Raw genomic sequence first — 21,282 nt, forward strand, 5'->3', positions numbered from 1 at the left:
CCTGGTGATCATCGGAATCTAGCGATCCACTGGGCATAGCTAGTGACAAAATCGTACTTCTGCGTGAACTCTCGGAACCACGCCAGCTGGACCCTTAGCACCTCTTCTAGACTACCCCGACATTCCCGACAAGATATCCCCAACCCTCTCTTCAGAAGAGCCTCCATATCTCGAGCGCTGTACGCATGGTAAGCCTCCCGCCCGAAAATCTCCGCTCCATCTACACCGCCCGCCTCACACGCCTCACATGCCCTGAACCTGCTCGGCCTGGTGGAGAGGCACGCCTGGTAGAACCGAGATCCCGCCGAGGCACGGCGGAGGTGCAGCCCTTGTAACCCCATCCAGTGGACTGGGACCCAGTTTTGAAGGATGTCGAACATATAGGAGGGGATATTGATGATATCGAATGTGTCACAACGGGCTGTCGCCCGCGCGGCGTCCGCGATCTGATCGGCCACCCCGGCGAGTGCCCAAAGAGCAAAGGGCATCGCGAGGCGGGTTTCCATGTCTTGCATGGGGTCATGCGGCTGCAGCTCGCACAATAGGCGAGTGATCACCGGAGTGTCATAGCGACGTCCGATAAGCGCCGCTTCCAGGACGATTTGCGCCAATGGGGGGCCGGAAATGCTCTGCTTCGTCCTGAAAGGCTCGGCGGAGGAGAGGGATTCTATCGCCGAGAGGAAGAGTGCGAGGCCAGCGCTGGTAGTATCGATGAGGGGGTATAAGGGAGTGTTATCAATAAGGTCCGAAGGTAACGGATTGGCGAGATCGGCGAAGAAGGAGGATATAGGGAGTAGACGGGCCAAGTCGAAGTGGAAGCAAAGGCGGGCTTCGTCGTCTGCCTGAAGGATGATATCTCTGGGACCGATTTGCTTGAATTGGGGGTGGTATTGAAGGATAGGGGGAGATGTGAGGGCAGCTGCAAAGTCGTCAGCTCATCGCATCACCCTAGCAACGACTCCGAGATTCCCGATATCCATCAAATGTGCATAGCTCAGTACTGCTCACTATGAGTCACTCACCGTTATCCTGTGCAGCAAGATTGGACATATCTGGAGACTGAAGCTGGCTTGACCGCTGACTGAGTAGGTGGAAGTGTATTGGGGCGGCAGATGAAGTATAAGCACGCGATGGGCGCATCTGAAGACAGTTTTGATTGCACACAAGCACGCGATGGGCGCATCTGAAGACAGTTTTGATTGCACACAACCCCAGGGAGAATAAGTTCTGGGTCCGAAGGTCCGAGTGGCGGAGGAATGTGGAGTGTTTCAGATGGCGTTTCAGATTGGTCCGGTCTTCAGTGACGGATTCACGTGCTTGCTCTGCTCATTAAGTCATTACGCAAGCCTGACTGGCTGAGTGGCCCACTGATTGAAGCTACAAGCAACTACTGGAACAACCAGATGACGTCTGCAGAGTAGAGATCGCAGTACAATCCCAACCAACGTTCTGACTATTCCGATCGCGCTGCCTCATTGCTAACCAAAAGTGCAGGTGACAGATCCCGGTATGGACTGCCCCCTATCCGTACTCCACCGGACTATCTAATCCCCATGACCCGCTAGAGCCTTGACCAATCCATAGGCGGCAGCTGCAGACGCGGCGCCCACTGCCAACATTGACGCGGCGCCCCACAGGACTCCGAGCTTGCCCGTGGCGGCACCGGTATACCACGCCTTCGCCGCGCCGAATAGGACGAGGACGATACCGGTCGCCAGCTGGGGTATCAGCATATATCAATCAGCGACAGTGAAAGACTTTACTCACGATAGACCAGTACAGGCCGTGGAGAGCGTCGGACACACACAAGTACGGGATGATCGGGATGAGACCGCCGAGGAAGTAGCTCAGACTGATCGTCAAGCCCGAGATGAAGAGCCGTCTGGTCGGAACCGCCTCCATGCCTTGCCCGAGCTGGACGAGGAAGGCAGCAGTACCCCGAGCGGAAGTTGGATAGGCCGAGGCTGCGCGCCGGAGACGTTGGCGAAGACCGCCGGGAAGGGTGTCTGTCGATGCAGTGGGATGGAGGGCGGTCTCATCCTTGAGCTTGGCGTCCTGCTGAGACTTCTCCAGACTGTCTGCCACCAGTGCGGTTAGCCTCGGGTCGATACCGAACGGGCCGAGGATGTCGTGAACGTCCCGCCTGACCTCGGATGCGCACGCGAGGTCTAGCCGGCGAGTAGCGGCAGAGTATTGGTGTCGAAAGATGTCCTGCTCGCTCTTGGCCGAGAGATAGCCACTGCGGATCAGTGAGGGTACTCATACAGCTGCACAGTCCTTGACGTACCCGACACCCATAGAAATCGCACCCGCCATCAACTCGGCAAAGCCACCTTGATAGACCAGCTTGGACGACCCCAATGACGACAGACCGGCAGTCAAGGCGAAAGGGACCATGAGCCCATCACTCAGCCCGATGATACTGAATCAGTCAGCCCAGTCGGCCAGACTCCTGCTTCTGTTCCTGTAACAGTCCGATACTCACATGTCACGCACGATGTCTGATGAGATCAGGTGCCGCTCCGGGACCTCAGCCTCGATCTCCTTCTTGCAGCACTTCTCCCGCTTCCGGTTCCCAACTGGACGGCTGACGAGCTCTATACCCTCGCTTGGCTCGGGAGAGCTGAGCACGGGTCCATCGAATGCTGCAGGCAGTACCGTCGCGTCGCACGCCACTTCGATGGTGGAGGTCGCCTTCTCCCTATCGCCCGAGAGGCAGCAGCCCCGCTGGGAGAGACCGCATCTGGTTATGGAAGGTGTCTGAGAGAGCACGAGGGAGTCAAACATGGCGATCTCTGCTAGTGTAGTAGTGTTCGTCGGCGGTGGCGGGCATGACAGCGGTCGATGAGGATGCGTTATATAGCGGCAGACGTCGTAATAGATAACAGACATGCCGAGCTTCGACCAATCACAATCATTGTATTACACCTCTATCAGCTAAGAATACTCGGTCGATCTACAATCTGAAGTAGTGCAAATAGAAGATAGTGATGAGAATAGAAGGAGCAGAGCTTCTCAGATCTCATCCCAGATCTCATCAGCTTCATTGCGTCATTTGCTGACGAAGAAGGAATGTGGTGCGCTTCAGCACGCGTTTCAGATACGAGTATCGATCTTTGTTCCTGACGATGCTGATCACTCAGATACCGTAAGGTGCGAGAAGTGCGGATGATCTACACCTTTGCAGAAGATGTCATACTGTCACTCTGTCCACGATGCTGTGCCTAAGATGTAAGCAGAAACCACGAAGCTGCCGCAAACCTTGCAATTGAGTGGAACAACTACTTTCAGCTGAATGCGGAGATCTGGAATCGACGAGGTAATGACTATAGTCATGCACACTTATGTACATAAATCATAAATTCATGTTCGATCATACAGCACGGAGCATGTTTACGAAGCACATCTCCTCCTAAGTCTATACACAGTCTCCCCTGCTTCTCCTACCCCCGCACACCGGGGCAGTTTCTACCTCGCTCGGCGACTTGATTAGAAGGTTTGAACATAGGCGTGGGATTCGGGACCGATATCGCCCGATGAGAGCGTGGCGAAGCCTTGCCGATGGATGGGCGCTGGGGATTCTGACTTGTCAGCTACGGCTTCCAGTCTCACGGACGACATGGACTTACCCCTGGGTTGCTCCATCTCGGACCGCGACTGGAAGGGCATCTCGTCGTTGGTGTTGTCGTAATCGCCATAGAAAGCGGATGCACTGGCGTCGCCTTGCTGGTATGGCTGCTGCATGTGCATGTTGGTGAAGTCGTAGTTGCGGTCTTGCGAGTACTCGTTTTGGGAAGCGGAGGTGTCATAATCTGAACATCAGCTCGCGCTCGCTGCCTTTGCTGACTCCACTCAATCTAACTCACAGATGTTGTCGGATTGGCCGTCGTATAGCTGCCCCCCTTGCTCCATATCCATGTACATGTCCACCTCTTCTCCCCCCTCATACACCACCTCCTGCTCGGACCCCACCTGCTCATGATACTCTCCCGCGCCCACGCCATTACGATCGCGCTCGTCGACATGGTCGAAGTGGTCTTGAATGTATTCTTGCGAGTCGAATCGGACTGGCCCCTTGGGCGTTCGCCGAGGAGCCAGAGCTGCGGTGGAGCGCTTTGCGGGTGAGGGGATGGAGGATAAAGTGGGATGTCTCAGGTCGGGCGACCGGGCGAGCTGATTGTTGGGACGAGGTTTGGGCTCGTCCGGGATGATGATGAAGCTGGACAAGTCGGCGCCGTCACCGAACCAGTCGTCAGATTCGGGCTCGGGGTCTTGCTGTTCGACGGGCTGCATCGGAGCGGAGAGAGGCTGCTTGATGCCGACGAGGGTGAGCTGGCTCGAAGGATGGGACTGATCAACGAGGGTGTCGGCCCGAGCTGGCTGTAAGTCCTTGATACCGACGGGCGATGAGGCGGCTCGAGGAGAGCGAGCCGTGGGAGCAGTCGAGCGCTTAGGCTGGGTGAGCTTCGGCGCCTTGCGGCTGTCCATGACGAGGCTGTCGTCGCTATCGATCTCGTCTTGAGGCCGCTTGTTGCTGTGCTTCTTGCGCTTATTGATGCTGCTGGACACGGGGTGGGCGTCGAGAGCCTCGATACCGCCGTCGCTCGACTCCTCCGCTTCGTCGTCGATGAAGAGGGAGGATCTGGTTGGGTGCTCGTAGTCGCGGTGGGAGGTGGCTATACCTGTTAGCTGTTCCATGATGATCTCGAGATATACAGGAGAGCTCACATTTGCCGGGACGGATGTTGAGCGAGTCCACATCCGACTCCTCGGCCTCACCGTCAATGTACGAGGATCCAGTGCGCTCCCTGGCCTTGTAGCTGGAGGCTGATAGATCAGCTTGGTTCTGGAGAGGTACTTGATTAGAGCCAACTCACATGGTTTCACCCTCGCAGACTTCTCCGCCCTAGCCTTGGGCCTGCCTTGCCCGTCATCAAACTCATTATCCTCCATGGCCTCATCGCTAACCGCTCCAGCATCCACCTCCATCACATCCGCCTCATCGAGTGGCAGATCCAGCTTTTTCGGCATGGACTTGGGCCTTTCCCAGCCGCCCTCGTGTGCCTCCTCCTTCCTGAAGTCCTCGGCTGGATCATCAGCCGAGCTCATACATCGCAGAACAGAGAAGGAAGGAGCTCACGTCGGACTTTGCGGTTCCTGACCGACTTGTCTCGCTTCTTCATCTCCTCCGCGTCGAGGTCTCGCTCGATCACCATACCCCCTTCAGCCTCCTTGGCAGCTCGACGGCGTTCCTTCTGAGGGAGATCAGCCGCATTCTTTCGGAGAGGAACAAGCTGCTGGCTACTCACCGCTTCCTTCTTCTCCCGAGCGAGACGCCTCTCCTCGCATGCAGCATAATCGACATCGTCAAGCTGACTGAGGTCCGGGTGAAGAGTCGCTCTGGTGGTCAAGCCTGATGTCTCATCAACTGTTGAGTGAGCTCGACACTGGCTACTGATGCTGAAGCAGCGTACCTCCAGCCTCAATGATGATAGTTTGATCCGGAGCGCTGAGTTCCGCCTTCAGCTCAAACTCCGTTTTGACCATCTTCTTGGCGCTGCAGAGTCAGCCAACCTCTCAATGGTGACGTGCTGGGACGTGGAACTCACAGTGCCCGTCGATAGTCAATCCAGTCCCCATCGGAGCGGATGGTGAGGATCGAGAGATTGTTCCGCCTGATGTACTTGCTCACGTCCTTCTCGTCGACGCCCTTCTTTTCGTTCTTGAGATTGATAGTGAAGGTGATGGAAGGGAACCCATCCTGGTCGAGAGTAGCCGCAGTTTGTCTGAAGACATCAGTTGACTTATTGAGTGAGCGGAGGGACATGTGACACTCACCGCATGGTCACCTCATACCGGTCCTTGGCGAGCGCTTCTCGGATGAGATTCGAGCCGAAAGGAGGGTTTCGAGCGAGCCAGTGCTCCAGCTGAGCAGGAGGGGTCTTGAGGAGGTCTTGCCAGGCTGATGGGATCAGCTGTGAGATCACCTGTCATTCAGGGCAGACTATAGCTTACTGAGGACGTTATTGGCTCCGAGCACCTTCATCGACTTTGGCCCAATATTCCTGAGCTGCTGGAAGATGGACGCCTGATTCTCCCACGCCTTGCCGTTGACGATCCGGAGCAGCTCCAGACCAGCCTTGGACGCCGAGCCATAGTTGCGGGTAGTCATGACGCGGGCGATGGCTATAGTCAGTACTGACCAGACTGGACGCTTACCTTGAGCAATGCGAGGCGCAGACTGATAGATGGTGAAAAGGGTCTGCTGACAGGAGCTGTTCTCGGTCTTGGTCTTGCCCTTGACGCTATCCCATTCGATAGCGGCGAAGCGTCCTTGAAGGAGGAGGTAGACCTTGTCGCTATCGGTGAGCTATGTAGCTTGTATGGTAGAGGAAGCTGGCCTGGCAGCTCACGCATAGGTCTTCACGGGATCCTCAAGGGGAAACCGGATCTCCGGACTGGCCCGAAGTTGGTTCAGAAACTGGGAAGTCAGCTTTTTGCGGGACTTCAAGCAAGACTGACTTACCCCTGCTTCCCCTTGGCGAACGCGGAGATCCTCAAACCTATAGATATCAGCGACAAGATCCAACAGTAAGATTTGCGTAGCTCACTCGCAAGCCCCGCTCAAAGTCTCGAGGCAATCCTGTAGGTCCGCCTTTGGTCCAAGCTCGACGATGGATTCCATCTGCAGCGTGTCAGCTGTCTGTCCCTTCGCAATAGCCTCGAGATCGTCAGCCTACCGTGCCCAGCTCTGCTCGTCGTCAGCCTGATCTTTTTTTCGGGACTGCACGGCAAAGAAAGACTTACGGATACAGCACTCGCTCATGATCTTCCCCAAAGCTGTATGCTGAAGGTCCTCCATCGGATCGTCATCCGACATCGTGCCCGTCTTCTTCATCTCCATACTCCACCCCTTGTGCGTGACCAGCTCTATACTCCTCAATTGCTGTAGACCCAGCTGGACAGTCAGCTACATGTCCGTCAAGCTGCGGATAGAGAAAGCTCACTTTCACATACTTCTCCAACACCTTGTCCCACGTCTCGTTGGACCCCTTCATAGTCTTCTTGATGCTGGTATATGCGCTCGGGTTCTGCTGGATGCGGATCCACAGGAATGACCTAAAACGAATCAGCTGATCCCAAGTGAGCTCCACCCTTTCTAGCTGGTGCTCACCCTTCGAGCCAATCTTGAGCGCTCTTGAGGCTGTTGATCGTACCGAGCCCGACCTCACTGTTGATATCTGCTTTGTCAATTCCACTCTCCTTCGGGACGGACGCGGAGTGCTCGACTCACGTTCAGACAGGTTGGTATGGAGGCAGCTTTCCAGCACAGTCTGCGAAAAGATTTTTTGGCGATACTGTTGGGTGAGCTCCCGCTCCCATCATCGGAAAGGAGACAGCGGAACTCACCATCCCAACCTTGGACTTCTCGCACATGATGATCACTGTACCAGAGTTGTCGTACTGCGGCCTTCCAGCTCGACCCATCATCTGCTGGATGTCGACATCCGAGTACTCCCTCATGCCGTTGGCGGCGCCTGCCCAGGTCTGGGTGCCTTTGATGATGACCAGATGAGCGGGGAGGTTGACACCGACTGCCAGAGTCTGGGCGATCAGCTTCGAGGCCGAGAAGACCATTGGCTCGAGAGACAACTTACCGAGGTACAGCAGATGACGGATATAGCCCCACTTCGATACCCGTCCTCGATTGCTCGACGGTCGGTATTCTCTATACCAGCGTGGTGGACGGCGATACCGGAAGTCCACCAGAGCTGCAGCTGCGGGTCGTTGAAGGAGGCTGCCTCGCTGGAGCAGTCAGCTTCGCAGCTCGTGTCAGACCGCTGCTCGATCACTTACCGGCTTTTAGGCCAAGGCAGAGGCCTCCTTGATCCGCCAGATGCACAGAGCTCCTGGAACCGCTCGTGAAGGAAGGCAGCGGTAGCTTGGCAAGCTGCTCGTCAGCTATGCTCTGGAGTATTTGGGTTGCCCAGCTTACCCCTTCTTGTAGGACAGAATACCAAGATCGGCTTCCCCGCGCCATGCTCGATGATGAGCGGCATAAGCTCCTGGTCCAGCTTCTTGCCAAGCGTCCAGTCGCTCCCGTCGTACCCATTGACGACCTTGGTGAGAGGGACGGGACGGTAATCCTCACCGAACTGCTCGTATTAGCTACCGCGCCTTTACATGTATCGACCCCAAAAGCTCACCTGCCATAGCTTTGCCTCGGGCATAGTCTTGAGTTGCAGTCGGTCCTCGCTGTTACCGGTCACGGTCTCTTCGTTGGCGCCATTGATGAAGACTCCTGGTGTAGCTTGGGAGCGAGGCGGAGCGAGCCATCGAGCAACGTCTCGGATGTTGGGGACCTGCACGTTAGTCATGGCACAAGGTCTAAGTGATAGGACTAGCTCACAGTAGCGCTGACGGCGACAAAGCGGATCGGCTCGTATGAAGTGCACCGCTTCTTCAGGCGGGACATGACCACTTCGAGCGTGGCGCCCCTAGACTCGCCGAGGATGTGGACCTGTCCTGTCAGCTGACGCCCCGCTGAGTAAGTGGAAGGGAGCTCACCTCGTCGATCATTACCAGTCTGAGATTCTCAAGGCTAGTATACTTGGCCACGCGGCGGGAGAGGACATCGAGCTTTTCCGGCTGGATGGTGTCAGCTCCTTTCTCGACCAAGGTGTAAGCACTTCAGCTCACCGTAATAACGAGGAGCGTCGCTGTGGCCAGCAACCTGTCCAGACCGACAGTGTTGGTATCCCCAGTGATCTCGACGCCTCGGAAGATCAGCTGAGTGTGTGTGGAATTCCAAGTATGCAATGACTCACAGGTCCCAACTTTGTCGAAGCGGTGTTTCCAGTCTCTAGCTCGCTCGCTGCACAGAGCCTACGGCATCAGCTGACCTCCCTTGGTTATGCGTTATGCGCAGCTGAGTGGGACACACCTTCGTAGGTGCCATATAGATAGCGAGTCGGCCTGGGTTTTCCTTCCTCATCCGTAGGTAGGCCAGCTCAAAGATGGCTGTCTTTCCGGAAGATGTCGGCGCAGTGACGACGATGTTCTCGTCTCCCCCATAGATCTGTCAATATCAGCTATCGTGCGATACAGTAATCATCAAGGACGGGAGCTCACATCCGCAAACACCTTGGACTGCATCCTGTTGAAGGTAGGGAAGTTGAAAAGCGGGGTGTGGTTTGGGTCTGTTCATCAGCATCATCCTTCTCACGTGGAAGGAAGGTCTCACCTAGAGCCGTGATTGGCACAAGAGACTTCTGTCCATAGTCCGCTGGGAACTCCTTCTGCTCTCTTGCTCGGATGACGTCCACCGTCGCGACCTGCTCTTCCACCGCTTCTATCACCACGTCAGCTGTGCTCCGGAATTATGTGCATCACAGCTGGCTCACCTAGCTCCGCATCACGCGCGTCAAGCGCCTCTTGGACCCCATCATACTCCCCCAGCGGGTCAGACTTGTCGAGCGGGAATCTGCTCGACCCCATGATAGCTCCGGGAGGAGGCTGAGGTCCTCCGAGATCTTCGAGGTCGTCCTCCAGTAGCTTCTTGCTGTGATACGAAGCGGGAGCAGAAGGACCAGAGTTGCGTAGGTCTTGGGTGCGATAGGCTGGTGCCGAGCTGATCGCGCTTGATTCGTTACCGGAAGGCAGAAGGCGAGGAGCGGTCGATTTGCCTCGGTGAAGAGAGACTCGAGCGGGTTGGCGGGGCTCATTGAGATCTCCGCTCGAACCAAAGGCTGGGAAGTCAGCTTGAGCTCCTCTGAGTAGTACCGATGAAGGATATGGTGAGTGGCAAAACTCACCGTTGTACTCCATGCTGGGCTTCATGTCCATGCCTCTTTCCTCCCCGTAACCTCTTGCGTATGATGACGATGGCTTTGATGGACCCGACTTTTGCTCTTACCATCAGCTCCAGTGCTAATCATTAGGTGGCGGCATAAGAGGACAGGAAGGAAGAAAGGGGGAATGCGGGCATTGGGATTGAGGTAGTGAGGGGAGGAAGGGGAATCCGTCAACTTACCATCCTCTCCATATCCATCATCACCTCGCCCGCCGCCCCCTTGGCCTGGCGACTCCCCTCTATCCACGTTCCCATATCCATATTCTCCACCGCCTCCTCCACCACCACCACCGGAGCCATTGCCACCCCCATCATACTCGTCCTCAAACTTGTAAGGGGAAGAAGAACTGTCTAAAAGGCCCATGAGCCGGTCGATATCGGGGTCGCCCCCGTAAGCGCTTGTCATTATAGTATAGCTGAATGTATACAGAAGAGCCTGGGAAGGAGACGTGGGAGAAGGAAGAAGTACGAAGGAGGAGCAGAGGAAGGAGTAAGTTGGATTGATGAGTTGGGTGAGTGGACCGAGCGCGGTGGAGGTTGAGGCGGACCACATTCCTCCAAGCGGAAACAAATCTCCACGTGGATTCGAGGCAATGTGGCATTGTGGCAGCTAATGTGGCACAGTGCTATGCATTTGGGGGACTGCTAAGTCGTTACCAGTGAGTGCAGGCACAAGCGAAGGCAGACCAGAGATGTCAGGGAATACCGGAGCATGACAGCCAGCCATATTGTCTAGATATCCCGGGCGGGCTGCCCAGTTCCGCCGCACTCCTCGCTCGTAGGTGCTGTTACCACACTGCAAGTGCATCCTCCATGTGGCTGTTGAGGTCAACTTCGTAGCTGCTATGGGCGTACCGAGTAGCTATCGCTCCAGTCTTGTTTTAGATGGACGCGTTGATCTGATCAAAAATCTGTTTGCAAAATTGCGGACGTTGCCGTTATGATAAGCGGCAGATATCGGCATCTTGTGTCCCCCGGCGCCGGGTCGCCCCGGACCGCCGGGAAGGTTAAATCGATCAATAGCCGAAGCAAACAGCCTGCGTATTTGGTCCGCCCGCTCTGGCCCCTCCAGCAACTCTACCACCGCGCCCAGCTCTGCTACTGCTCTGCTCCACCGCAGGCGGCACCGCCGTACACTTCACGGACGATTTCCTGCGCCGACGCCGCTGTATATTCGGCACAAGGGATCCCAAGACAGCACAAGGCGTTCGTCTAAGATTAGAGTCGATGCGGCAAATTTGAATGGCAACCGCATGACGCATCCCCCCGGCGGATATTTTGTGCCGGCGGCGGCGATCTTTCCGATGTCTTCGGCAGGTGACCTGAACCCCACCTGAGCCCCGTGGAGACTCGAGCACAAGTATAAGAGGTCCGCATGGTCCCCCTCTTGACCCCAAATCCCCTCCATCTCTCTACTCTCTTAGCCAAAATGTCGTCTGAAATCCAGGCAGCCAATACCTACCCGCACGAGAAGAACGACGTCCAGCATGTCGGGGACGTCAAGACCGAGGCGAACTTTCGGCAGGACGCGATGGAGGCGGAGAGTGCAGAGTTCAACATGACGGTCATGGAGGCGGTCAAGGCGTATCCTATGGCGTGTTTCTGGAGTTTCATCATGTCCTCAACCATCATCGTGAGTTCCTTATCGACGTGCTGGAGACGATGCTGATGGTAAAGATGGAGGCATATTGTGTCTTCCTCATGGGCAGTTTCGTTGCTCTTCCCAAGTTCCGACTGGACTACGGTATCCCGGACGGCTCGGGGGGCTTTGTCATCGAAACTAGCTGGCAGTCTGCTCTGCAGTGCGGTGGGCCGGTCGGTGCCCTCATCGGTGTCTTTATCGCTGGTCCCATCGCGGCTGCCATCGGATACCGGTGGGCCTGCATTGGCGGTCTCATGTTCCTCAACGCCACCATCTTCATCATGTTCTTCGCCAACTCTCTCGGTGTCTTTTTCGCTTCTCAGCTGCTCGAAGGTGAGTTTTGCTCTCTTTGCACCTATAATTCGGGCTGACAGTGCAGGCATAAGCTGGGGTATCTTCATCGCCATCTCACCCGCCTACTGCTCCGAAATCGTCCCCATGCGTCTGCGCGCCCCGGCCACCCAAGTCCTCCAGCTCTTCTGGGCTCTCGGCGCCATCATCGTCGGCGGTGTCTGCTACGCGTACCAGCCCCTCCTGACCACCGCCGCCTACCGGATCCCCACCGCCCTCCAATGGATGTTCCCCACTCCCCTCGCTGTCCTCATGTTCCTCGCTCCCGAATCCCCCTGGTGGCTAGTCCGCAAAGGTCGGATGGAGCAGGCTGCCAGGTCCGTCGTCCGTCTCGGCCGCAAGTCGCTCGTCCAACCTCAGGAGGCCGTCGCGATGATGCGCCGAGTCATCGACCAGGAGTCACACGAAAACCCTAGCCTTCTCGAGCTCTTCAAGGGCACCGACCTCCGCCGCACCCTCATCGTCTGCGGTATCTATGCCGCTCAGAACTTGGCCGGTAACCTCATCGCCAACCAGGCCGTCTTCTTCTTTGAGCGTGAGTGTGACATCAGCGTGAAGTGCCGAGAGCTCCGCTAACAACCATTGCAGAAGCTGGTATGGACACCAACACCGCTTTCGCCCTCGGTCTCATCACCTCTGCTCTCCAAGCCGTCTTCGTCATGGGCTCTTGGGGACTCACCACCTACTTTGGCCGTCGTACCATCTACCTCTGGGGTACCGGGTTCAACGTCGTCATGCTCTTCGCACTCGGTATCGCCGCTTCCGTCGGGCAATCCACAGCCGCTTCCAACGCACAAGCCGCTTTCGGTCTCATTGTCTCTGTCTGGTTCACCTTCACGGCTGCGTAAGTCCATTCTCCACCTAAACCTTGATCATCAGGCTGACTCCCAGTCCCGTCTCATGGGCCGTCATCGGTGAAACCTCCTCTATCCGTCTTCGACCCCTCACGACCGGTGTCGGTCGCGCCTCGTACTACATCATCAACATCCCCTGCATCTTCCTCTCGTCCTGGATGCTCAATCCTACCGGCGCCGCCCTTTTCGGCAAGTGCGGCTATGTATGGGGCGGAACCGCCCTCTTCACCCTCGTCGTCGCGTACTTCTGCCTCCCCGAGTACAAGGGACGGAGTTACCGAGAGCTGGATATCCTCTTCCGCAGGAAGGTGGCGGCAAGAAAATTCTCCAAGACTCAGATCAACCTTGAGGAGGATGAGTAGATGGGGAGTTTGGGTCAGAAGTCAGAAGAATAGGAAACATAGGTATAAAGGCTGTTATAGTTCTTGTCATTGGTGCATGTAGTCAGTACGGTACATCCTTGGTTCAATATATGAGCCTGAAAAGGTCCAGAAGGGTTAGGAGGCAAGAACTCATACGAGACAACGAGAGATATACGCAGGCAAATCTGCGAGAATAGATGTATACTGTAGCCTGTGATAGGTCTTGTCATCGGTGCAGGTGGTCAGTGTATGAGCTTGAACCGGGCTAGAAAGAAAAGCAGGCAGTCAAAACATACTCTAAAAACCGAAGATATACCCACTCAAGTCCCTAATCTCTGCATTATCCACTGTAAGGCTACCCATACAACATTCATCGAAATGTCCAAGCGCAGCAGCGCCCTAGCCGCCCTCGACGACGACGAGGCCTACGCGCCCGAATCCGTCGCTCGGTCCGCACCCCGTCCGGCCAAAGCCCCACGAAAGAGCGCCGTCAAAGCCAGTACCAGCACCAGCAAGACTACCACCACTTTTGCCCCTTCCCCCGTTAGCCCACTCCTCGCCTACACTCCCGAGGACCTCGCGGATCTCCCCTTCTATGAGGTCATTGAGCACTTTATCGAGCTCCAATCCGCATACCGCAGGCTGGAGAGCGAGAAGACTAGCGCCACTGCGTCCGGATCTGGATCTGGCGCAACCAGATCGTCGATGGATGAGAAAGAAGTAGAGGCGATGGCGAAAGTGTTTGCAAAGGTTATGCAGAGCGGTATTACCAGTCAGATGAAGTGGCAGTAAGTCCTGACAGCATCGCCTCTCTTATGGACGGAGCTCACCCCCCAGACCGTCATGTAGGCACAAAGGCAAGCGGTTTACGTGCAATGGCGTGGTCCCCAATGCCCAGGTCTTCTACAAGCTCTTCAACTTGCAAGAGGAGAAGAAGGTATGGAAGCAGAAGAAGATCCCCTTGGCGGACTTTGAGAAGATCACGGGGGGATTGTGGGCCTCTGTGAGTCTCTCCGCCATATACCTCAATCGGATCTTGAGGCGTTGAGCTCAGAGGTAGAGGGGACGACGCTGATCTGCCAGATCCGACATGGCTCGTTGAGCGTCACAAGTCCGGAAGTGACGCTCAAGAGGGACCCGGAAACCAATGGGTTTACGGTGCCGGGGTTGTATGGGCTTTGAGGAGGAGGGGGAAGAAGTAGCTCGTCTTGATGCGTAATGATGTCGGATTGAAGATGTCGAAGGAAAGTACATGGCATCAGTATGCTAGCTTATAAGCTGGTCTGCGATCTATTGCGCCTCGAACGAAGCAGTAGAGCTACATAGGGACTCATCAACCCTCTCGAGAGTCCTATTCACGGACCTCGAAAACAATCTATCCTGATCAGCTGATGCCCATACAAAAGACCAAGGCACATCAACTCACCTTCCCGCTGTTCTTATTCGCCTCCATCTCCTGATGCGCCTTGACGACATCCTTCCAATCAAACACCTCATGCACCTCAATCTTCATCTTTTCCTCTCTGATCAGCCCCAGCGCATGCTTTTCGAACCGCTGCAACAGATCCGCCTGATACTCGACCGTCCTCGACCGCAGGGTCGTGCCCTTGATCGTCAGCCGCTTGAAGAGGACCTGCATGATGTTGGTATCAGGCTCGAGTTTCGGGCCGGACATCATGGCGAGGAAGACGAGGGTGCCGTCTCGGTTGAGAAGGTTGAGGTTGGAAGTGAAGTAGGATCGGCCAATAAAGTCGATGATCAGGTCGACGCCTTCGGTCACCTTTTTGATCTCTTCTTCAAAATCTGGGGGGTCAGTAAGGTGGTCGGCGAGATGATGAGCAGGAACTTACTCTGCGACTTGTAGTTGATAGCGTGGAGCTTGTCAGAATTGCCGCCGAGCTTCTGCAGGAACTTGACCTTGTCATCTGTTCCGCAGGTAGTGAAAACCTGCTCGGCCTTGCCGACCTGTACTATAGCTTGTCAGCTTTTTCCCCTCGATGTATGGATATCCTGGCAAAAGTCAGCTCACGAGCAAGTTGGATAGCAGCTACTCCAACACCAGATGCGCCCTGGCTATCAGCTATACGCTCTTGGTCTCTAAGACTCAGGTGTGTGTGCTAGCTGACTCACAGCATGTATCAAAACTTTTGACCCCTCCTTCATGCCCCCTTCCAAAAACAGAGCCTGATACGCTGCCTGTAAGCTCCTTCCACAGTCAGTCTCCATCCTCCGCCTTCGACCGTCGACTCACCTGTCATCCAGTTCTCCGGAAGCGCCGCCGCCTGTACCCAACTCAGCTCTTTCGGCTTAGGCAAAAGCATAGCCTCATTTGCGCAGATATACTCCGCGTATGCTCCCTGTCACATCAGCTCCTTAGCTTCATACAAGGGCAGAAATGATCGAGCTCACCCCGTAAGCCAACCCAAAGACCTCATCCCCCTCCTTGAACTTGTCGCTCCCCTCTCCGGGCTTGGTGACCGTCCCGGCAAACTCTACACCCATGATCGTCTTGCTTGCGCCCGCGGGGAGCGGGTACTTGCCTTCCCGCTGCATGAGGTCCATCCTGTTCAGTCCGAAGGTCTGGACATCAGCTCCTGACTAGACCAGAACGTTGGGACCGTCGGCATCTACCTTGATCTGGAGAGTCAGCTCCGTCATTCCGCTGGTTCATGGTGCGCGAGGACAAGGTCAGCTCACCTTGACTTGCACTTCGCCCTTCTTTGGCTCGGGCGTCGCTTCTTCCCCCAAGTACAAGTTCTCCGCCGGTCCCTTCCCATCTTTGATCAGAATAGCCTTCATCTTGCTCGGTGCTGCTGAGGTGGTATAGGCCGCTGGAAATAGATTCGTATTGGGAGCTGAATAGAGTGCTTGTGGACGAGCCGCAGCGAAGTTTCTGGTGATTCTGACGGCTGGACGGGCAATACCAGAGCTGAGTGATGGAGAGAGGCAAGTGAGAGCTCGTCGAGACATGTGTAGAGTGCTGATGTCGACTTTCCACCCTTCGTCGTCGTCGTTCTGGCCGTCGTCGCTGCCGCTGACCGACTTGTAACCGGCCACCGAGATGCCGTCATTCTACGTCACCTTCCCACGCTTGTCCCCACTTCGCCCCGTGCGCTGAGTGCGCTCGGACATGCTTAAGCTTCTCGCCTCATTGATACACCTTCACACCTAAAGAGCGACAATGGCGGACCTCTTCACCCGCTCCAAGCCTCCCGACGCTCCTCTACCAGGCAAAGACTACCTCCTCATCCTCCACAAATACCTCCGCACCAACCTCCCCCGACTAGCCCCCAGCGCCCCTCCACCCCCTTCCGTCCTACAACAATCGTACACTCTCCTGACTCTCGGTCTCGACCCCTCGTCCCAGCCCCTTTCCCGATCGCTCAAAGTCCCACTCACACTAGGCTTCGGGTCCCCTTCTGCGCCAAAAGGACCCATACGACCCCTCACGCTCCGCCTACCGCCAGATCGGCTCCTGTATCTCCTCCTGAGATGGCAGGCCCTCCCGCAGAATTTGGCGCATGTGGGGAGGACGGACGTGCCCGTGGAGGATGGAGTACCCTTCACTGCGAGAGGCGCGGCGGAGCGGGAGGGGAGGGGCACGGATGGGGATGTGCAGAGTGTGAGGAGCTGGGTGGGGAGTATGCGAAGTGTGAGCGTGGGGAGTATGGGGATGGGGATGGTGACGGGGGGGATGAAGGGGTGGTGGGGTAAAGAAGAGCCGAATGAGGGTGAGCTCACAGCTGTTCTACTGCTCCTGCGCAGGGAGCTGCAAGCTCAAGCTGACTCGCAGACCAAATCCTCTTGGCTCTGTACTCATGGTTCAATGTCCTCCCTGCACTCCTTATCCACCCACCGTTCTTTTCCGACCCGCCCATTGCGGAGCTCATCGAGGCGGGCGGATACACACAGCTGGGCGGAGTGGATGTCAGGGTGCCTCTGGACGTACTGCGGAATCTCCAAGTGTGAGCTAACTCCTCCTGTCTTTCGCATCACAGTGTGATTGTGGATGAGATAGCTGACGCCCCAGGCTGGAGCTGGAAGCGTACGATCCGAGAGCGTTGCTCATACCCCCAAGTCTGACCATGCGAAGTCTGACCGTCCGGGACGTGCAAGACGGGGACGACTGGATAGAAGAGCTCCTCACCGTTCCCTCATCCTCGCCGGCTGTATCGTCCAACCCCGGCCTTTCGGCAGAATCAGCCTCAACACCGCCCCCACCAGCCCCTCGCTTCCCTCACCTCCGCCACCTCTCCCTCCCGTCCACTTCACTCCTCGCCCTGCCGTCCCTCCCCCTGACCCACCTCTCCTCCCTCGACCTCTCGCACAACCTTCTCAACGCCATCCCCTCCTCGCTCTCCTCCCTACCCTCCCTCGCCTCCCTCAATCTCTCCTACAATCTCATCACATCCGTCCGGAACGCCCCTCTCGCCCTCGTCGGCCCAACGACCACTCTCAATATCTCGCATAACCGGATCGACTGCCTGGTCGGGCTGGACCGCTGTCCCTCCCTCCAGCGCGTCGATGTACGGTATAACGACCTGGTGGAAGTGGGGGAAGTGGGGAGGTTGGCGGTTCTACCAAAAGTCAAAGAGGTGTGGGTTGCGGGTAATGAGTTTACATCGCCCAATGCTCCTGCTGTGGGTGGAGTCGGAGGAGGAGGAGGCGGGGACGGGTGGAGAGTGGAGCTAGGGGTGATGTTTGCCCAAGAGGGAAGGGAGGTCATCGTGGACGATACGGCGTTCTCGTGGAACGAGAAAAGGAGTATCGATGCTGCGCTCGCTGCGAGTGGGCGGGGGAGGCCAGTTGCGGGGTCGGGGCACAGGAAGAACCCGACCGCGCCGGCGGGGATGGCATCTCCTCTGATCGGCTCGACGTCGGTGGTGGCATCGAAACCACCTCAATCCCGGCCAAACGGATCAGTCTCTGCTACGCCTACGCTCTCGCACCGCCCATCTAATCTCGGTCATGAGGAAGCGGAAACGGAGGCGGGTCCTTCTCGCCCTAGGTCAAAACCGGCCTCTGGCCAACCATCACCCTTGACCGCACCAGCTTCACCTACGCCTAGCTCAGCTACCGGTGCCACTGGAGCGGCTGGGGCTGGGGCTGGGGCTGGGCAAGGGAAGAAGAGACGACCAAGACGATTGATCAATCTTGATAGTACGGATGATCCAGCAGAGATAAGGGGTGGATCGATGCGGTTACCGCCGAAGAGTGTGTTGTATGAGGAGGAGGAAGGTCCGGGCACGGGCACCGGGACCGGGACTGGGGTGAAGGGGAAGATAGCGACGGGTGAGGCAGGAGCGGGGCTGGGCGATGGGGCCGAGAGCGACTTGAAGGATGGACAGGAAGGGGAGGAGGTGGCGGGTGCGGCGAAAGTGACGGTTGTCAAGAAGAATCGGAGGGCGAGGGTCAGTGCGAGTATGTTTGAGCCGAGCTAGACGGCGACGGGCATAGGTCGTGCCGAAGATTGAGGCCTGGATGGCGGACAATCAACATGCCGAAGTTGTATAGCTCATAGCGTATAGCATGTGCATGTGCGAATATGTATCTACCTATCTGATCAAACTTATATGCTGACTATTAGTATAAAGTCACTCTACTGACACCACAGACCCGGCTTCACTTCAAGCTCCCACAGATCCCGCCCTCCCTCATCTACAACCTCACTACCTTCTTGAACCACGCCCCGCCCGCTTTCGCCTTGGCCCCCAACCGCCCACCCGGTCCAGTCGGGGACGGCGGCTCAAAGTAGCTCACTCCTTCGTCCGCATACCCTGCGCCTCGTCCCCCCCTCCCACCCTGTCCGGGTGGAGCACTATCCATCATACCCTTCAAATCCATCATGCGCTCGCGCTCCGTCTTGCCCCACTGAGGCCTCTCGATCCTTTCCACTGTCCCCGGACCCATGCTAGTAGTTGAGACTGAGGCGCTTCGGTGAGGTGAGGAGAAGTACAGGGAAGGAACGGGCGGTACTGCACCGCTACCGCCCGCGCCGGGTATAGGCGCTCGCCGAGGGTGCTTGAACGGCGTCGTGGGAGGTCTGGGAACGCCAGACGGGTGATTGATGATCACCCTCCCTGCCATCTCCGCTCTCCCCTGTCCTGGCGCCCGCTGGCCATAGCTGACAAACAACGGACTTGGGAATACCATCTCCCCCGCCGAGCCGGGGATATCGGTAGGTACCGGCCTGACCAGCACGGGGAGTACTGGGCTATCCACCGACCGAGACTTGGAGTGGGTGGCTGTACGTGGTGTAGGCGCAGGTTCGAGGGAGAGCGGGCGGGCACCGGGGCCAGGGATATTGATGGCGACGGCGATGGCGATGGGGAGACCGCGGGTCGGGGGAAGGTGTGCGAGGTCCAGAGGTGGGGGACGATGTTTGGGGCGTTGAGGCGAGGTAGACCCGACACCGACTCCGGATGGGGCAGGTCGGAGTGGGCGGGGCGGGGTGGAGGGACGGATAGGAGGAACGGCGGTCGGTGCAGGAGGCCGAGGAGGTCGGGCAGGGGTGGATACCGATCGGGCTGCGAGACCGGCGGTAGGTCTACCGGTACCGGGGTGGAGGGACGAGGGAGAGAGGAGGACGGGATTGGAGATGCTTCGATTGCCCATCTTTGGCTGGGCGTCCACTGGCGCCTCCTTCTCCGCCGGGCTCTTCGCTATCTCCGATACAGGCTCATCCTCCAGTCCGAGATCGAGGAAACTCTCAAACACCTTTGTCCCTCCCTTGTCCTTCTTCCTCTCCGCTGGGGATTTCCGGGGCGAATCCAAACCCGCCTTCTTCATCCCCAGCACACTCGTGAACTCCTCCATCCCCCACTCTTCTTCCCCGATCACCTCCCTCCCCAGCCCAGCCGCACGCTCCACCCTCGCCCGCTGTCCGGGGGTCAACTCCGACGTCAGATCAGACATCAACCACGCAAACTCTTGTTCTTCCTCCACGTCCAACCACATCCTTCCTTCTCCATCTTGGTGCCCGTCCCCTTTGCCAGCAAGCGGAACCGCCTTATCCTCGTCCCGCAAAGCCATCGACGCAGCAGTGACCTTGGCCCTTGCCCCGTGCGTCTTGAGTATGCCTTTCCGGACAGGCGGCTTCGCTGAGGGTTTCGGCACGTCCCCGAAGAAACGCTGGATATCGACCAGGGTGGAGTTTGGGAGGGGACGGAAGTGCTGTGGTTTCTTGGCGCGCGTGGAGGGGGCGGCGGAGCGGAGGCGGTCGGAGAGGGAGCGCGAGTGCGGGTGATGCTTGAGCGGGAGGGGGAGCGGGGGTACGTCTGTTCCGAGCAGTTTGGCAGCTTTCGAGGGTGCCCGAGTGGGAGTGATAGGTGAAGCGGGGAGGGGCTTGGATGCTCCGGCGCATACGCTCGCCGATGCGCCGGGATGGCGCGGGGGAGGGGTGAATGCGCCAGATCCAGGGGTGAGAGCGGGCGATGTCGGCGGGGACGGACCGGGAAGGACGGACGGGTCGAACGCGGCGAACCGGCCCAATCCAAGATGGATCGCCGAGCTGGCTGATGAGGAGCGAGACGAGGGAGGGGAAGGAGTGGCGGATGAATGGGTGATGAGCGGGACAGGAGGGAGTGGGGAGGTGCTCAGAGCAGGGGAGAGGGCGTAGAAGCTCTGCGTGATGGCTCGGTGCGCCGATGAGGCGGTCGAATTGTCCCGGGCCAGGTTGGAGTGGTTGATTGCGCTGAGGAGGCCGGAGGAGCGGTGAGGAAGAGTGGAGGGGTAGGTCGGGGAGACGGGAGAGCGAGGGAGGGAGTGCGTGGATCGACGTCTCATCCTAGCTGTAGGTATTAGCTTTGTTCAACCGCTGGACAGCCCGGCGTATACAGAGAGATATGAAGAACTCACTTGGTCCGACAGGCGCAGCCCTATCCATAGCCCTCTTCTTCACCTTGAGCGGGCGAGTCATTTGCTTATCCGGGGTATCGAGGAAGACGTTATTGAAAAAGCTAGAGTTGGACGGTGCCCTACTCACACCCTCTCCTTCTCCGCCAATCCCGGCACCGGCTCCGGCGGAGTCTAGGGACTCGGAGTGGACGAGGACGTGGTCCATGGTAGGATCGGTAGGAGAGACGGGATAGTCGACAGGCGAGTCCAGCTCGGTCTCGGAGGATGAGGTAGGTGGGGTCGCGTATGGGTGATTGGCCAGGCGGCGCGGCCGCGTCAAAGCTGGGGTCGACATATTGGTGAGATGATGGTAGGTGACGATAT

At 57.3% G+C, this 21,282-nt stretch overlaps 8 protein-coding genes across 8 annotated transcripts; 3 read left to right on the forward strand and 5 right to left on the reverse strand.

Moving 5' to 3' along the window:
* Window positions 1–8: 8 nt before the first annotated feature.
* Window positions 9–1,050, reverse strand: MKK02DRAFT_39538 (uncharacterized protein; the record flags this gene model as incomplete). Its single annotated transcript, XM_053090641.1, has 2 exons — window positions 9–919; window positions 1,023–1,050. The coding sequence occupies 2 exons, from the start codon at window positions 1,048–1,050 to the stop codon at window positions 9–11; spliced, it is 939 nt and encodes a 312-aa protein (XP_052949019.1).
* Window positions 1,051–1,544: 494 nt separating this feature from the next.
* MKK02DRAFT_18743 (membrane fraction protein) lies at window positions 1,545–2,787 on the reverse strand (the record flags this gene model as incomplete). Its single annotated transcript, XM_053086002.1, has 4 exons — window positions 1,545–1,718; window positions 1,768–2,239; window positions 2,288–2,422; window positions 2,486–2,787. The coding sequence occupies 4 exons, from the start codon at window positions 2,785–2,787 to the stop codon at window positions 1,545–1,547; spliced, it is 1,083 nt and encodes a 360-aa protein (XP_052949020.1).
* A 702-nt stretch (window positions 2,788–3,489) lies between these two features.
* On the reverse strand, window positions 3,490–10,259 carry MKK02DRAFT_39540 (uncharacterized protein; the record flags this gene model as incomplete). Its single annotated transcript, XM_053090642.1, has 35 exons — window positions 3,490–3,581; window positions 3,630–3,812; window positions 3,867–4,676; window positions 4,729–4,827; window positions 4,878–5,087; window positions 5,141–5,255; window positions 5,310–5,428; window positions 5,475–5,557; window positions 5,610–5,786; window positions 5,839–5,962; window positions 6,016–6,186; window positions 6,220–6,359; window positions 6,414–6,481; window positions 6,527–6,563; window positions 6,612–6,685; window positions 6,741–6,751; window positions 6,808–6,958; window positions 7,008–7,119; window positions 7,175–7,241; window positions 7,295–7,358; window positions 7,411–7,605; window positions 7,659–7,806; window positions 7,858–7,951; window positions 7,997–8,156; window positions 8,208–8,363; window positions 8,411–8,521; window positions 8,569–8,649; window positions 8,701–8,777; window positions 8,829–8,886; window positions 8,945–9,079; window positions 9,133–9,200; window positions 9,245–9,352; window positions 9,405–9,749; window positions 9,816–9,911; window positions 10,034–10,259. The coding sequence occupies 35 exons, from the start codon at window positions 10,257–10,259 to the stop codon at window positions 3,490–3,492; spliced, it is 4,965 nt and encodes a 1,654-aa protein (XP_052949021.1).
* Window positions 10,260–11,282: 1,023 nt separating this feature from the next.
* Window positions 11,283–13,062, forward strand: MKK02DRAFT_19392 (putative maltose porter; the record flags this gene model as incomplete). The annotated part of the gene is made up of 5 exons (XM_053086088.1): window positions 11,283–11,486; window positions 11,531–11,828; window positions 11,875–12,381; window positions 12,435–12,690; window positions 12,738–13,062. 5 exons carry the CDS (start codon window positions 11,283–11,285, stop codon window positions 13,060–13,062), a joined length of 1,590 nt encoding a protein of 529 aa, XP_052949022.1.
* A 378-nt stretch (window positions 13,063–13,440) lies between these two features.
* On the forward strand, window positions 13,441–14,244 carry MKK02DRAFT_29348 (uncharacterized protein; the record flags this gene model as incomplete). The annotated part of the gene is made up of 3 exons (XM_053087801.1): window positions 13,441–13,850; window positions 13,900–14,065; window positions 14,146–14,244. 3 exons carry the CDS (start codon window positions 13,441–13,443, stop codon window positions 14,242–14,244), a joined length of 675 nt encoding a protein of 224 aa, XP_052949023.1.
* A 169-nt stretch (window positions 14,245–14,413) lies between these two features.
* Window positions 14,414–15,861, reverse strand: MKK02DRAFT_39543 (uncharacterized protein; the record flags this gene model as incomplete). The annotated part of the gene is made up of 9 exons (XM_053090643.1): window positions 14,414–14,437; window positions 14,489–14,865; window positions 14,913–15,032; window positions 15,092–15,131; window positions 15,193–15,254; window positions 15,314–15,419; window positions 15,472–15,642; window positions 15,694–15,699; window positions 15,760–15,861. 9 exons carry the CDS (start codon window positions 15,859–15,861, stop codon window positions 14,414–14,416), a joined length of 1,008 nt encoding a protein of 335 aa, XP_052949024.1.
* Window positions 15,862–16,243: 382 nt separating this feature from the next.
* Window positions 16,244–18,503, forward strand: MKK02DRAFT_39544 (uncharacterized protein; the record flags this gene model as incomplete). Its single annotated transcript, XM_053090644.1, has 3 exons — window positions 16,244–16,793; window positions 16,856–17,027; window positions 17,093–18,503. 3 exons carry the CDS (start codon window positions 16,244–16,246, stop codon window positions 18,501–18,503), a joined length of 2,133 nt encoding a protein of 710 aa, XP_052949025.1.
* Window positions 18,504–18,720: 217 nt separating this feature from the next.
* On the reverse strand, window positions 18,721–21,253 carry MKK02DRAFT_39545 (uncharacterized protein; the record flags this gene model as incomplete). Its single annotated transcript, XM_053090645.1, has 2 exons — window positions 18,721–20,852; window positions 20,920–21,253. The coding sequence occupies 2 exons, from the start codon at window positions 21,251–21,253 to the stop codon at window positions 18,721–18,723; spliced, it is 2,466 nt and encodes an 821-aa protein (XP_052949026.1).
* Between the last annotated feature and the right edge of the window lie 29 nt (window positions 21,254–21,282).

The sequence above is a fragment of the Dioszegia hungarica genome (assembly GCF_025882075.1).
Source record: "Dioszegia hungarica strain PDD-24b-2 chromosome Unknown MKK02contig_2, whole genome shotgun sequence".
NCBI classification, from domain to species: Eukaryota; Fungi; Basidiomycota; class Tremellomycetes; order Tremellales; family Bulleribasidiaceae; genus Dioszegia; species Dioszegia hungarica.